The following is an 11232-nucleotide window of genomic DNA, read 5'->3' on the forward strand; positions in this document are numbered from 1 at the left end:
AAATTGAAAACTGGATTTAGGATGTTTTTGAGCTATTGGTGATAATTAATTATGGTTAAGAATGGTTAGTTGATGATATTTTAGCATGTGCATTGTGTATAGTGAGTAATTTGGTTGATTCGGTTTCTTAATTGGTTTAATTTTTGCCTAAACATGATCATACCTAAAAGCATATTATTATTGTTAATTCTAAATATTTATAATCATACTTGTTGCTATTTTCACAAATTGGGTTACAATTATTCCATATCTTGTTTTTATTGGTCATTTTGAGCTCTTTTTGGCTGGAATTATGGGTCGTCTTGTTCGGACCTTTACATTTCTTAATCGACGAATTATCACTTGAAGGGACAAATTGGAGATTATTTGGATCGTTTTAGGATATTCACTCCCTATTTGTGAATTGTGTGAGAATACATGTGGTTAATTGCAACATTTTCTTTTAGGTACTATGCCAAGGGGAAGGGGAAGGCGTGTGATAACTTCATCCTCAAGTAGTGAGGAGAGGGAAGTTAATGAGGAGATGGAGGTGACTGAGGAGGAGAATTCACCTTCTCCTCCACCAGTTAACCGTCGACCTGGTGAGGGCACCTCCCGTGGAGCGGAAAATTCGGTATATGACAGTGCTAGGTTCAACACTCGCCGGAATCAGGAGTGGCATGAGGCGCGTGCTAATTTGGTGTTTTTGTTCGAGATGCACGTCAGTCCACCAGTTGAGTTGATGTACAACATCTCAGATTCTTTTGCTCAGCTAGGATGGGCTCCGATTCTAGTCCTACCAAACTATTACTACCCCGACTTGGTGCGAGAGTTTTATGCCAACATTGAAAGTAAGGCGCGCCATAGTGGAGAAATAGTTGAGTCCTGGGTGCGTGGAAGACGAATCACCTTGTCACGTCAAGATTTGGCCGCTATTTTGGGGTGTATGGATGACGGACGTCCGGTAGATTTGAAGAAGGGGTTTGTTCCCCCGAATAGGAGATGGGATCCCTCGTTGGCCATGGCTAGGTTTGGTCTTGAGTACCAACCTTTTCGATCTACAAGGAAGGAGACCATAGTGGCGAATGTGTTCGAACCTCGTCATCGTCTTATCATTTATATGATGGCTCACAATGTCATCCCAAAGAAGACGGGCCACACGGAGGTCCGCAAGAGCGATATCTATTTTTTGGATTACATGTTCCATAACCGGACATCTCCATATGCTCGAATTTCATTGCCTAACATCATCATCAGCCACATTAGGTCTACGGCGAGGCGTAAGACAACTAGTTTCAAACTATCATTTCCTCGTCTACTGACTTTAATCTTCCGGCGTTTTGAGGTCCAGTTGGAAGGAATGCGGCGGGAGATTGTTCCACCACGGGCTGAGATGACTATCACTACTCTTCGCCGCCTTGGTATTGGCATTCCAGGCCCTGTTCAGGAGCGGAGGCAGAAGGCTAGACATGGTCGGGATGAAGTTGGACCATCTACTGCAGCACCACCTCCTCCTCCACCGCAGACTAATTGGCAGCGACTCTTTGACCATATCGATAACTTTGCTTTCCAGTTAGCTGACGTTAGGAATCGTCTAAGCCGAATTGAAGATCATTTGGGCATTCATCCACCACCCAATCGTGATGCAGAGGATGACAATGATGCCGAGGGGGATGACTGACATGGCGCACTGCAGAAGCTAGCTTTATTTGGTGGATTTGCTTGCCTAATTATCTTAACTTGTGGAACTTAAGCTTTTTAACTTCATTTTATTTTTTCTGTTTTTTATTTGGTAGGCACTTGTATTTGGGCAGTGGTTCGTGAATAGTGGCTGATAAGGATCTCAACCATTGACTTGGCGGAAACTTCTTTCTTTTCTTTTCTTCTTTTGTTTCATTTCTTCCCTACACATTGAGGACAATGTGTAATTTAAGTGTGGGGGGAGAAATATGTGTGGTACTTGTGGTTTTAGTTGTATTTCATATAATTGTTGTGCTTAAATTGTATTTCTTGTGGTTGCTGGCAGGGAGTTTTAGTCCACTTTAAGGGGACACTCTGTCAAAATTTTTTCAAAACCTTATACATATATATGTTATTAACCATAATAAATAAATAAATTTTTTTCACTTATCCTTTTGAAATAAATATATATAGTTTTGAAACTTCTTTTCTCATTCAATTTTGGGAAATGATTTTTATGTGATTATAATTTTTACATCTATAGGAAAGTATATCTAGTAAAGTGGACAAAATTATGCCTACATTTTGCACATTTGATGAAAATTCTTTTTTTTTATCTTATTTTATAAGTTAAGAAATTAATATGGTCAATAAGTGTCATACTTTTCTCATGATTATTCTTAGAGGGAATTTTAGTATATATACACCAAAATAAAAAAGGGTTATTCTACTCCAAATGTTTTTGTACTTAGTAACCGGGAGTTTTCATCTACAAATGTCGACTTTCGCGTAAAACGATACTTAAATTAAGAGTATGAAAAGCAACTTCAGTATGTAAAATGTTGAGTAACCGGTGATTTTCATCTAAAAATATCTACATTCGCATCAATTGTAAACAGTAAAAAACGCAAGATTTATATAATTTTTTTAAATAGCATTGCGTTATGAAAATTCTAAAATTACAATAAAAAAATTGTTATAGATATTAATGACTATTAATTATTACATTTTTATAACTAATATTCATGGGTGTCAACAAATAAATACGATTCATTAATAACAAAGGAAAATTAGAATTTGATAAATAAATTTATTTCATAAAAAGGGATCAAAAGTTAGTACATTTAATTGTACATTTTTTTAGAGCTCGTAAATTTCATTTTAAATTTTTTTTTCTACCAAGTTTGAATTTATTTTTCTAAAAGTCATACTTATAAATGCGAAATCTAACACAAAAATTAAATACAATTTTTGGAGGTCAAACTTATCAAATGCGAGCTATTTGAAAAATTTTTTAAAAAAACATTTAGGACATCGCACTTAGCACTTACTATTTTCTTGAAAAAATTCTGTCGCTCCCAAAAAAAACCAAAATATTTAATTATACATAGTGTCTTTGAGCTCGCGAATGAAATGGGAGCTCAATAAGTTGAGCTCGCATTTCGCAAATGCGAGCTCAACTTATTGAGCTCGCATTTCACGAATGCGAGCTCTGTTGAGAGCTCGCATTCGTGAAATGCGAGCTCTATTGAGCTCGCATTCGTGGAATGCGAAGACCCCCCAACGGAATCCCACGCCACAATCGCCCCTTTTGTAGAATTTTTTTAAAAATCACCACAAAATTAGAAATTTCTCGGGGCTGTGTGGGTTGTTATACTTGTCAATTGACTGATAGGAGAAGAGTTTTATATGGTGGTTGAAATCTATCATTTTGTAATATTTCATGCTATACTTGCAGTGTCAAAGATCTCAGTCAAAATTGACGGTGTGAAAAAATTTTCTTGCAAAGAAATGGCTCTTGCAACCAACAACTTTGATAGCTCTAGCCAAGTTGGACAAGGAGGGTATGGAAAAGTCTTTAAAGGCATTCTAGCTGATGGAAATATTGTTGCCATTAAGCGTGCTCAAGTGGGTTCAATGCAAGGTGAAAAGGAGTTTCTTACAGAAATAGAACTCCTATCAAGATTACATCATAGAAACTTGGTTTCTCTGATTGGATACTGCGATGAAGAAGGTGAACAGGTACCTGTAGAATATCACATTCAACATCAGCTAGGCTATTTCAACTTTTCAGCACTGTAGTTCTGTTTTTCTTTTTCCTACTCTTTTTGTTTTCTTAGTTTTTTTTTTGTGGGGTCGGGGGGAGTGGGAGGAGGAACTAAGGCAATGATGGTTGCTTGAGGTGGATGTTTGACTTCTTGACGTAACACTTGAGGCTTGGACAGAGGATTTGCATTCCATTGTTGTGAAAATCAAGATTTTAGTACAATTCTACTAGGAAACCTATCAAAACACCGGGAGAGGGGGGGGGGGGGGGTTGCAGCAAGGAGCAACATCTTGCAATTTAAGCTCCTCAGCTGTACAAAATAGACTATAGAGTTAAAATCACGTGTTCATGGATAATGATTATTTTCCCTTGTTCATGGTGCTTTATGATGCAGATGTTGGTTTACGAATTCATGTCTGATGGTACCTTGAGGGATCACCTGTCTGGTACTTTACGTCAACTGCCTTCTCAATTTTCTTCTGACTATTGATTGATTACTTATGCTTTTCTATTTCTTGGTTGACATTTTCTTGCACAAAATTAGTCCTATGTGACCTAGTATGAACCCTCACTTATATTTACAATGAGGATGAGCTGGTGCACGTGGAGACACAATGGCACACCGCCAAGTGTGTGTTTGTGTTCTTCTTGATACAAATCGGAACATTTTGTTTCTTTGTTTTATATTTCTTCCTCTGGACCCGCTTAGGAGTAAGGGGGAGGTGAGTAGACAAAATTTGGATCCACAGGTCATAGAGTACTGAACTTATAGTTTATCTGAGTAGCAAATTACTTCAGCTGGTCATTCACATGCAATTTTAGGGGTTATTAATGTACAGTTGGTGTATTGCTTGTATATCCCAGGCAAGTCTAAGGAGCCTCTTAGTTTCACCATGAGGTTGAGAATTGCGTTAGGTTCAGCTAAGGGAATCCTCTACCTACATACAGAAGCTAATCCTCCTATATTTCATCGAGATATCAAGGCAACAAACATACTATTAGACTCTGGCTTTACAGCTAAGGTTGCCGATTTTGGACTCTCACGGCTTGCTCCAATTCCTGATCTTGAAGGAACTGCTCCTGCTTATGTATCTACTGTTGTTAAGGGGACTCCGGTAAGCATGATCCAGTTAGCAGACGAGTTTTTTTTGTGAACGAGAGCCATTATTAACATCTTCTTTCCCCTTGGGAAGTCAATATCCAATTTTCTCTGATCTGTTTATTCTGTTCAAGTTCTGAATGTTATCATCCACCCTGTTGATGAAATAATATGCAATACATTGTCAATTCACATTCAAAGAGCTACCTGCTCCCTTTTGTAATCATGCAGTCAAATAAGAATAGGCAAGCATATATACTCCATTATAGATGTGATAACTCGAGGAGAATATCTTTGCAGGGTTACCTTGATCCAGACTATTTCCTGACTCGTAAGCTTACTGATAAAAGTGATGTTTATAGCCTGGGTGTGGTATTTCTGGAGCTGTTGACAGGAATGCCACCAATTGTACAGGGCAAAAACATTGTCCGTGAGGTAATTTCTCACACTTTTGTTGTCATAGGGTGAAACCAATATACTGATAACATATTCACATATACTGATAACATATACTGATAACATATTCTAAGCCACTTGTTGATCATCCTCTTGAACTTCACCTTGTTGCAGCAGAGATGTCTCTCTTAACTGACTTTAAACAAAATATGAACCAGGTGAAGGATGCATATAGTTCGGGTAGGATGATTTCGGTCATTGATAAGCATATAGGATCTCATCTCCCTGAATGTGTAGAGAAGTTCATGACTCCAGCTCTCAAGTGCTGTGAAGAAGAGACAGGGGCCCGACCTTCAATGGCAGAAGTGGTGAGAGAGCTTGAAGACATTTGGCTACTAATGCCAGAGCCTGAAGCTAAACTAGCAGAATCCTCTGCCACTAGCCCTGGAGGATATGCAATTTTATCTTCATCCGCTGCAACGAGAAATCCTCACACTTCCTCTGATGATTCCCTTGGCAGAGACCCTGGCAGTGAAGTAATCTCCACCCTCACACCTAGATGATCATTGACCTTGTATTCCTATATTGCCCTCACCCTCCATGTAGGGAACTCATTTCTTTGGTATATGAGCAGGCATCTGAGTGCAGTTCTTTGTCTTTTTCATGCTAAACTTTGGCACAATGAATCAAAGCTCATTGTATTATAACTAGTTGATGCATAGATTGAGACGAAAGAAATCATGGCCTTGTATGATAGTTCATGCGGAGGATGTTATTTGCAAATTAGCTGCATGTATGTGATTCTCTTTTTAAGTAATACAAAAACCATGGTTGTATTAAGTTCAGAGTTGCATCGGTGACAGTTTTTCTAGTATTTCAAGCTCCAAGGTATCGAATGCTTTGACAATGATAGCAGAAGCCCTGTGTGTATCATTCCACTATGGTAGGTTGAGATGGAACATCATGTCCTCTTGGTCTATAATTCTAGTCAAAAGTAGGGAGAACCGGAGAACCTTCAGGATTGTACCTTCCAATCCAGACATCCAAACTGGAATCTGCAAGTCAAATTGTCGAGGGATAAACTACCACGAGCATGAATTCTAATCACTGGATTTTCTGAACTCTCACAAACTATATTGCAGAAATACTTAAGATACATATATGATCAGGCAGGATTCACAAAATAACAACACGAAAACTTGAAAGTTGAAACATGATCTAATAAGAATAATATACCATTTGAGTGGTTCTCCATGGGTCCAAAGAATCACATCAGGAAAGCCTAACAACTCTTGAGGAACTTGTAACCTGAAAAACATGCAATGACCAGAGAGACTATACAAGTGATTGAACAGGACAATGGGAGTTGTAGTGTGTCATTTGAGTCTCATAACTAGGTGTCCCAACGGGGCCAGTGGATGCTTTCCAGTGGACCTGACGGTTGCCCTCACATCTGCGGCAGCATTCTCTTCCCTCCCAGAGGCCATCTGGGGTGGCTGATAAACTAGGATTGTAGCAACCTAGGATGTGAAAGCCCCCTCTGGTGGAGGTTGTCTTGCAGTTTTCAGCGTGGGTTTTATCATTTATGTGGCCTGGAGACTGAAGGCAGCGGCACTAGGATTGCATCAGGCCTAAGCCTCTCGTTGTCTTTAGACATTGAACCAAAGATTTCTCTTTGGTCCGGATTTTTGTTGTACTCAAATTCACTTTTCTTCGAACATAAATAATTGGCAATGTTTTTGGGTAACAGAATTGCATTAAATATGTGGTTAAAAAAACGTGGAAAACCATTTCCACACTCAACATTAATTAAGCGTTTTCAGTGCAAATCCGGAATACATCATTATATAATGACTAAGTATTGCTGTCGCATGAGAAATATTTAAGCCTTTGCTGGATATCATTGAGTTTACTTTTAGACCTGCTCTCAATTTTAGAAGGGCAAATTACAAATAACATCCCTATGATCTCATTTATTGTCACATAATAACCATATAGTTGGCAAATAGTCATATGACCCCTTGTAATTTTATACGAAGAGAGAAGTAGAGGGATATCACTATACAACCTTCACCAACCGCCATTGTGTACACACACACCCTTACAATAAGATAAATTGACTATAAGCGCCAAATCGCATTTCTTTTACAATCAAATGAATAAATTGTGAGTACCAAAGGACGAGGTGTATAACTAAATGATAAGTGTATGTATCAAAATGATAATGATAAGATGTAAATTATCTAGCACCATGCATAATCAAACAAATGAAGTGTAAGATCAATAACAAAATATCATAAGATGTACAAACATATAAACAAAGTGTAACTATCAAATGACATAATATACAATCAAATGGTCAAACTATAAAGAACAAGCATTTTAGTTAAGATTGTTACAAGATATTCCTTGCAGAAGTTGGTATCAATTACAACTTAATTTTGTTGACTTACTGAAACCCGTCCACCAATAACACGCCCAAACCTGCCCATTAATTTTGAATGAGTCTAAATAAGTACTCAATTAACCATTTAATTTATGTGTAGTAGGTTAACTCGACTCACCCATTTATACCTATTTAAAAATTATTATACATTTAAACTCAACTTTTAGTGAGTGTTAAGCAAATAAATTTGAATTTCTTACCAATCTAATAACAACAAAATACCGCTATTTCTACTCAAACAACATGCAAAAAAATAGGAAAAATGTAAAATTTTAAGTGACTCTTAAATTAGTAATTAAATATTTTAATGAGTATAAATGAATTGATTCAATTATACCTATTACTCAATTATGACTCGTTCATATGTGCCCAAATCACCTATTTTGATACCTCCAATTTTATGTGAAACCAGAATTAGAAAGGAATATAAAACATCATTAAGCCAAAACTCTTACTATCTTGCTGGCTGGAATAATGCTGTGCCATGCAAACGTACCTATCTTAGTACAGCCCGAATAATTGCACTTCCTAAGTAATCGAACCGAAACCACCACCAGGCTAAGGTCACCGCCACCAAAGCATCAAAGCATTAAAAATTGTCACATTAAGTGGTTTTATTTAAAAAATTCAGACGGATGTATAGTACATTTATCTGATCTGATGATGGCTTTGTCTCCTTCAAATTATTCTTTGATCTCTTTAGGTCCGCCCTCTCTCCCTTTAGTATAGAATGAAATAGGTTTATCGTTTTCTTTACAAAAAAAAAAAAAAAAGTGTAATCAAACCGACACCTCAGTTGGGCCTTTGCCGATTGTATTATCTGTCATCCCATTTAAATTTTTTGTCCTTTGCTGGATATTATTGATCCGTTGAAGCCTACCCTCCATTCTAGAGTTTCCCCATCCTCTCCCTAGCCAATGCAGCCCTTCCAGTCCTCTTGATTTTATGTGGCAATACTTGATTCTGGTGATTTGACTAGCAGATTTTTCTTTATAACTTTTTCTTTCTCAGAAAATTCGCAACCCATTATTTTCACCGGATCCATCTGCATGTCCAAACATATAATAAAGTAGCACTCTTTGGATCGAAAATTATTTGGAAATTTTTTAAAAAATAATACTGTAGTACTTTTTTAAGATAATCAGAAAAATAAAAAGCCATTGTCAAACACTTGCGTGGTATAACCAAAATTTGGAGGAAAAAAAATGGCTATCCCAACAAAGGAGAATTCTGAGGCCGGAATTGGATAAATAAATGAAATATTAGGAGACCAATACTCTGATCTTGTTGGCCAGGAAAAATAATGCGCCATGCTAATGCCTCTTTCTTGATGTTACGTTGAACTAATGCATGCCTAATTGCACTAATTGAAACGAGACCTCAGTCAGTTAGTGCGCAAGAATGATTATAGCCAAATCCATAATTAGCTGAAACGGATAAAAAGACATCTACTGATCAAGCGAATTTATTGAGGGCTAGAGACAATTCTGCTTAATTTGTAGGCAAAAAAAAAAAGATTGTCACAGGCCATAATAAGCTTATATTAAAATGACAAAATTGCCCCTCCTATGCCCAAATTACATCGGGACTTGAAAAGGGCAATTTTAATATTTTGTGCAAAAATGGCCGTAGAACTGAAAAATGGACCATAGCATTAAGCCATTAACAGCTGTCTAAGTTGGACCAGGACATGAAATCAGCACATTGTGAACCAAACTTTCAAGATTTTTGATGGATGATCCACTCGGGGCAGTGATGGCTTCTTCTGCCAATTTCTTCAGTTCTGCTGCCTTCTTCTTCATCTCTTGACCTCTATCTCCAAACATCAACTCATTTACAAGTTTCTCAACTTCATCACTCTTCACATTGTTATCAATTTCCATAGCTGTGCCCAGATGATTGCAACAATACCAACAGTTCGTTTGCTGTTCCGCAAAAAAAGGCCAGCAAACCATGGGAACACCAGCACATATGCTTTCAAGTGTAGAGTTCCATCCGCAGTGTGTCAAGAACCCTCCAATTGAGGGATGTTTGAGAACATCTACTTGAGGGCACCAGCTTGCTAATAGACCCCTTTCTTTAGTGTCCAAAACGAATTCTGGAGGCAAAATTGCAGTTTCTCCAATGACTAAATCAGGCCTAATGATCCAGAGAAATGTCCTTCCACTTTTAGCAAGTCCCCAAGCAAATTCAACCAGTTGCTGGGGGGTCATAACTGTGACACTGCCAAAATTCACATAAACAACTGAGTTAGGCTCTTTGGAATCCAGCCACTCAATACACCCTAGTTCTTCTTTCCATAGATTTGATCCCAAAGATTTCAGTTCATTGTCTGGAAGTTGATCCTCTATCAGATGAAGAGGACCAAGGGTGTAGACTGCTGGCAGGATGGAAGAAAATGCATCTAAAACATCTGGCTCCATTGCATCAAAAGTATTCAGAATAAGAGCAGATGCATCATGAATCTTCTCAGCTTGATTAATTGCAAAATTCAACATAATATCGTTGCGGTCTGTGGTTCTAATGAAACTTGGCAAGTCCTTCAAGCGTATTCCTTTCATTCCTGGAATCCAATCGATTACTGTATCTAGATAACCATTTGTTAAATAACTCCAATCTGTAAAATGAAAAAGAAACAGGAAAAAAAAATCAGTATCAAATCTTGTAAAACAACTTTAAATAATTTCCTTTATATTTCCCTTATAGATGACACTTTTTTAAGTATTTTGTAACGTCTTGAAGCCATTTAAATTGGTACACTTTTCTAACACATTCTGTTATTGATTGAACTAGAATTTCTGAAATTAATCATTAGTTGATTTATACGGTACCTTTGAGTGGTGTGTAGCCCTTTTCAACTAGATTTCGATAGTTGAGGTAAGCCATGACACCTCCAGCACCATTAGTCCAAAAGAAGACATCAGGGATGCCTAGTTCTCGGGCAACTTCAAGAGTGAAGCTCATGATCCCATCAGATACGATGCAAGAAACTGGAGGGACACCGGGACTACTATTGAGTCTGGTAACAAGTTCTCTGAAAGGTGCCAAGCAGTTCTTGCTAGTGGAATCACAAAGGGAGGGGACATCTTGGGTGGCATCTGCATCTGAAAAAGGAAGTCCATCAGGAATGGTTTCAAATTGGAAGGACGGCAGGCCGTCAAGTGCGTTTTTCCCCCTTGATTTCAACAACCTTCTCTGATTGAATTCCGAGTGAACAAAGGTGATATGGAAGCCTTTGTGGTGAAGAATCTTGGCCAATTTGAACATGGGATTTATGTGGCCTTGTGCTGGAAATGGGATAAAGATTGCATGAGGCTTTGGTTTAGTCGCAGTTTCCGTAGATCCCATCTTGCTTTCAAGTTCCAACTTTGAGCTACCCCGATGAGCTGAGTGCAAGAAATAGTACAGCAAGGTTTGTCTTAGTGCCGCTTACGAGTTGCATATGGACGCCATAGGCGCTGTTGGGACAGGCGGTAGTGTACATAAATAAAATATTTCATATATATTTAATATAACAAATATAATATTTTTTAAATGTTATTATAATTATATAATTATGACATACCAAATATTATAGTAATAAAT

At 37.7% G+C, this 11232-nt stretch overlaps 2 protein-coding genes across 2 annotated transcripts; one reads left to right on the plus strand and one right to left on the minus strand.

The window, feature by feature from the left end:
- The first annotated feature begins 3432 nt into the window (after positions 1-3432).
- On the plus strand, positions 3433-6041 carry LOC140015480 (probable LRR receptor-like serine/threonine-protein kinase At1g06840). The gene is made up of 5 exons (XM_072068087.1): positions 3433-3681; positions 4101-4152; positions 4571-4821; positions 5106-5240; positions 5420-6041. The coding sequence occupies exons 1-5, from the start codon at positions 3451-3453 to the stop codon at positions 5762-5764; spliced, it is 1014 nt and encodes a 337-aa protein (XP_071924188.1). The 5' UTR covers positions 3433-3450; the 3' UTR covers positions 5765-6041.
- A 3055-nt stretch (positions 6042-9096) lies between these two features.
- On the minus strand, positions 9097-11109 carry LOC113713000 (7-deoxyloganetin glucosyltransferase-like). Its single transcript, XM_027236688.2, has 2 exons — positions 10479-11109; positions 9097-10264 (listed from the first exon to the last, which is right to left on the minus strand). Exons 1-2 carry the CDS (start codon positions 10993-10995, stop codon positions 9321-9323), a joined length of 1461 nt encoding a protein of 486 aa, XP_027092489.1. The 5' UTR covers positions 10996-11109; the 3' UTR covers positions 9097-9320.
- Positions 11110-11232: the final 123 nt, after the last annotated feature.

This window comes from Coffea arabica, chromosome 10e (assembly GCF_036785885.1).
Source record: "Coffea arabica cultivar ET-39 chromosome 10e, Coffea Arabica ET-39 HiFi, whole genome shotgun sequence".
NCBI classification, from domain to species: domain Eukaryota; kingdom Viridiplantae; phylum Streptophyta; class Magnoliopsida; order Gentianales; family Rubiaceae; genus Coffea; species Coffea arabica.

Excerpts from the sequence above, each read along its gene's own strand:
- LOC140015480 (XM_072068087.1), top strand. The coding sequence starts at position 3,451 with ATGGCTCTTGCAACCAACAACTTTGATAGCTCTAGCCAAGTTGGACAA. Across the intron at positions 4,822-5,105 it reads CTGTTGTTAAGGGGACTCCG|GGTTACCTTGATCCAGACTA; the intron begins GTAAGCATGATC and ends ATATCTTTGCAG. Across the intron at positions 5,241-5,419 it reads GCAAAAACATTGTCCGTGAG|GTGAAGGATGCATATAGTTC; the intron begins GTAATTTCTCAC and ends AATATGAACCAG.
- LOC113713000 (XM_027236688.2), bottom strand. The coding sequence starts at position 10,995 with ATGGGATCTACGGAAACTGCGACTAAACCAAAGCCTCATGCAATCTTT. Across the intron at positions 10,265-10,478 it reads GGGCTACACACCACTCAAAG|ATTGGAGTTATTTAACAAAT; the intron begins GTACCGTATAAA and ends TTCATTTTACAG.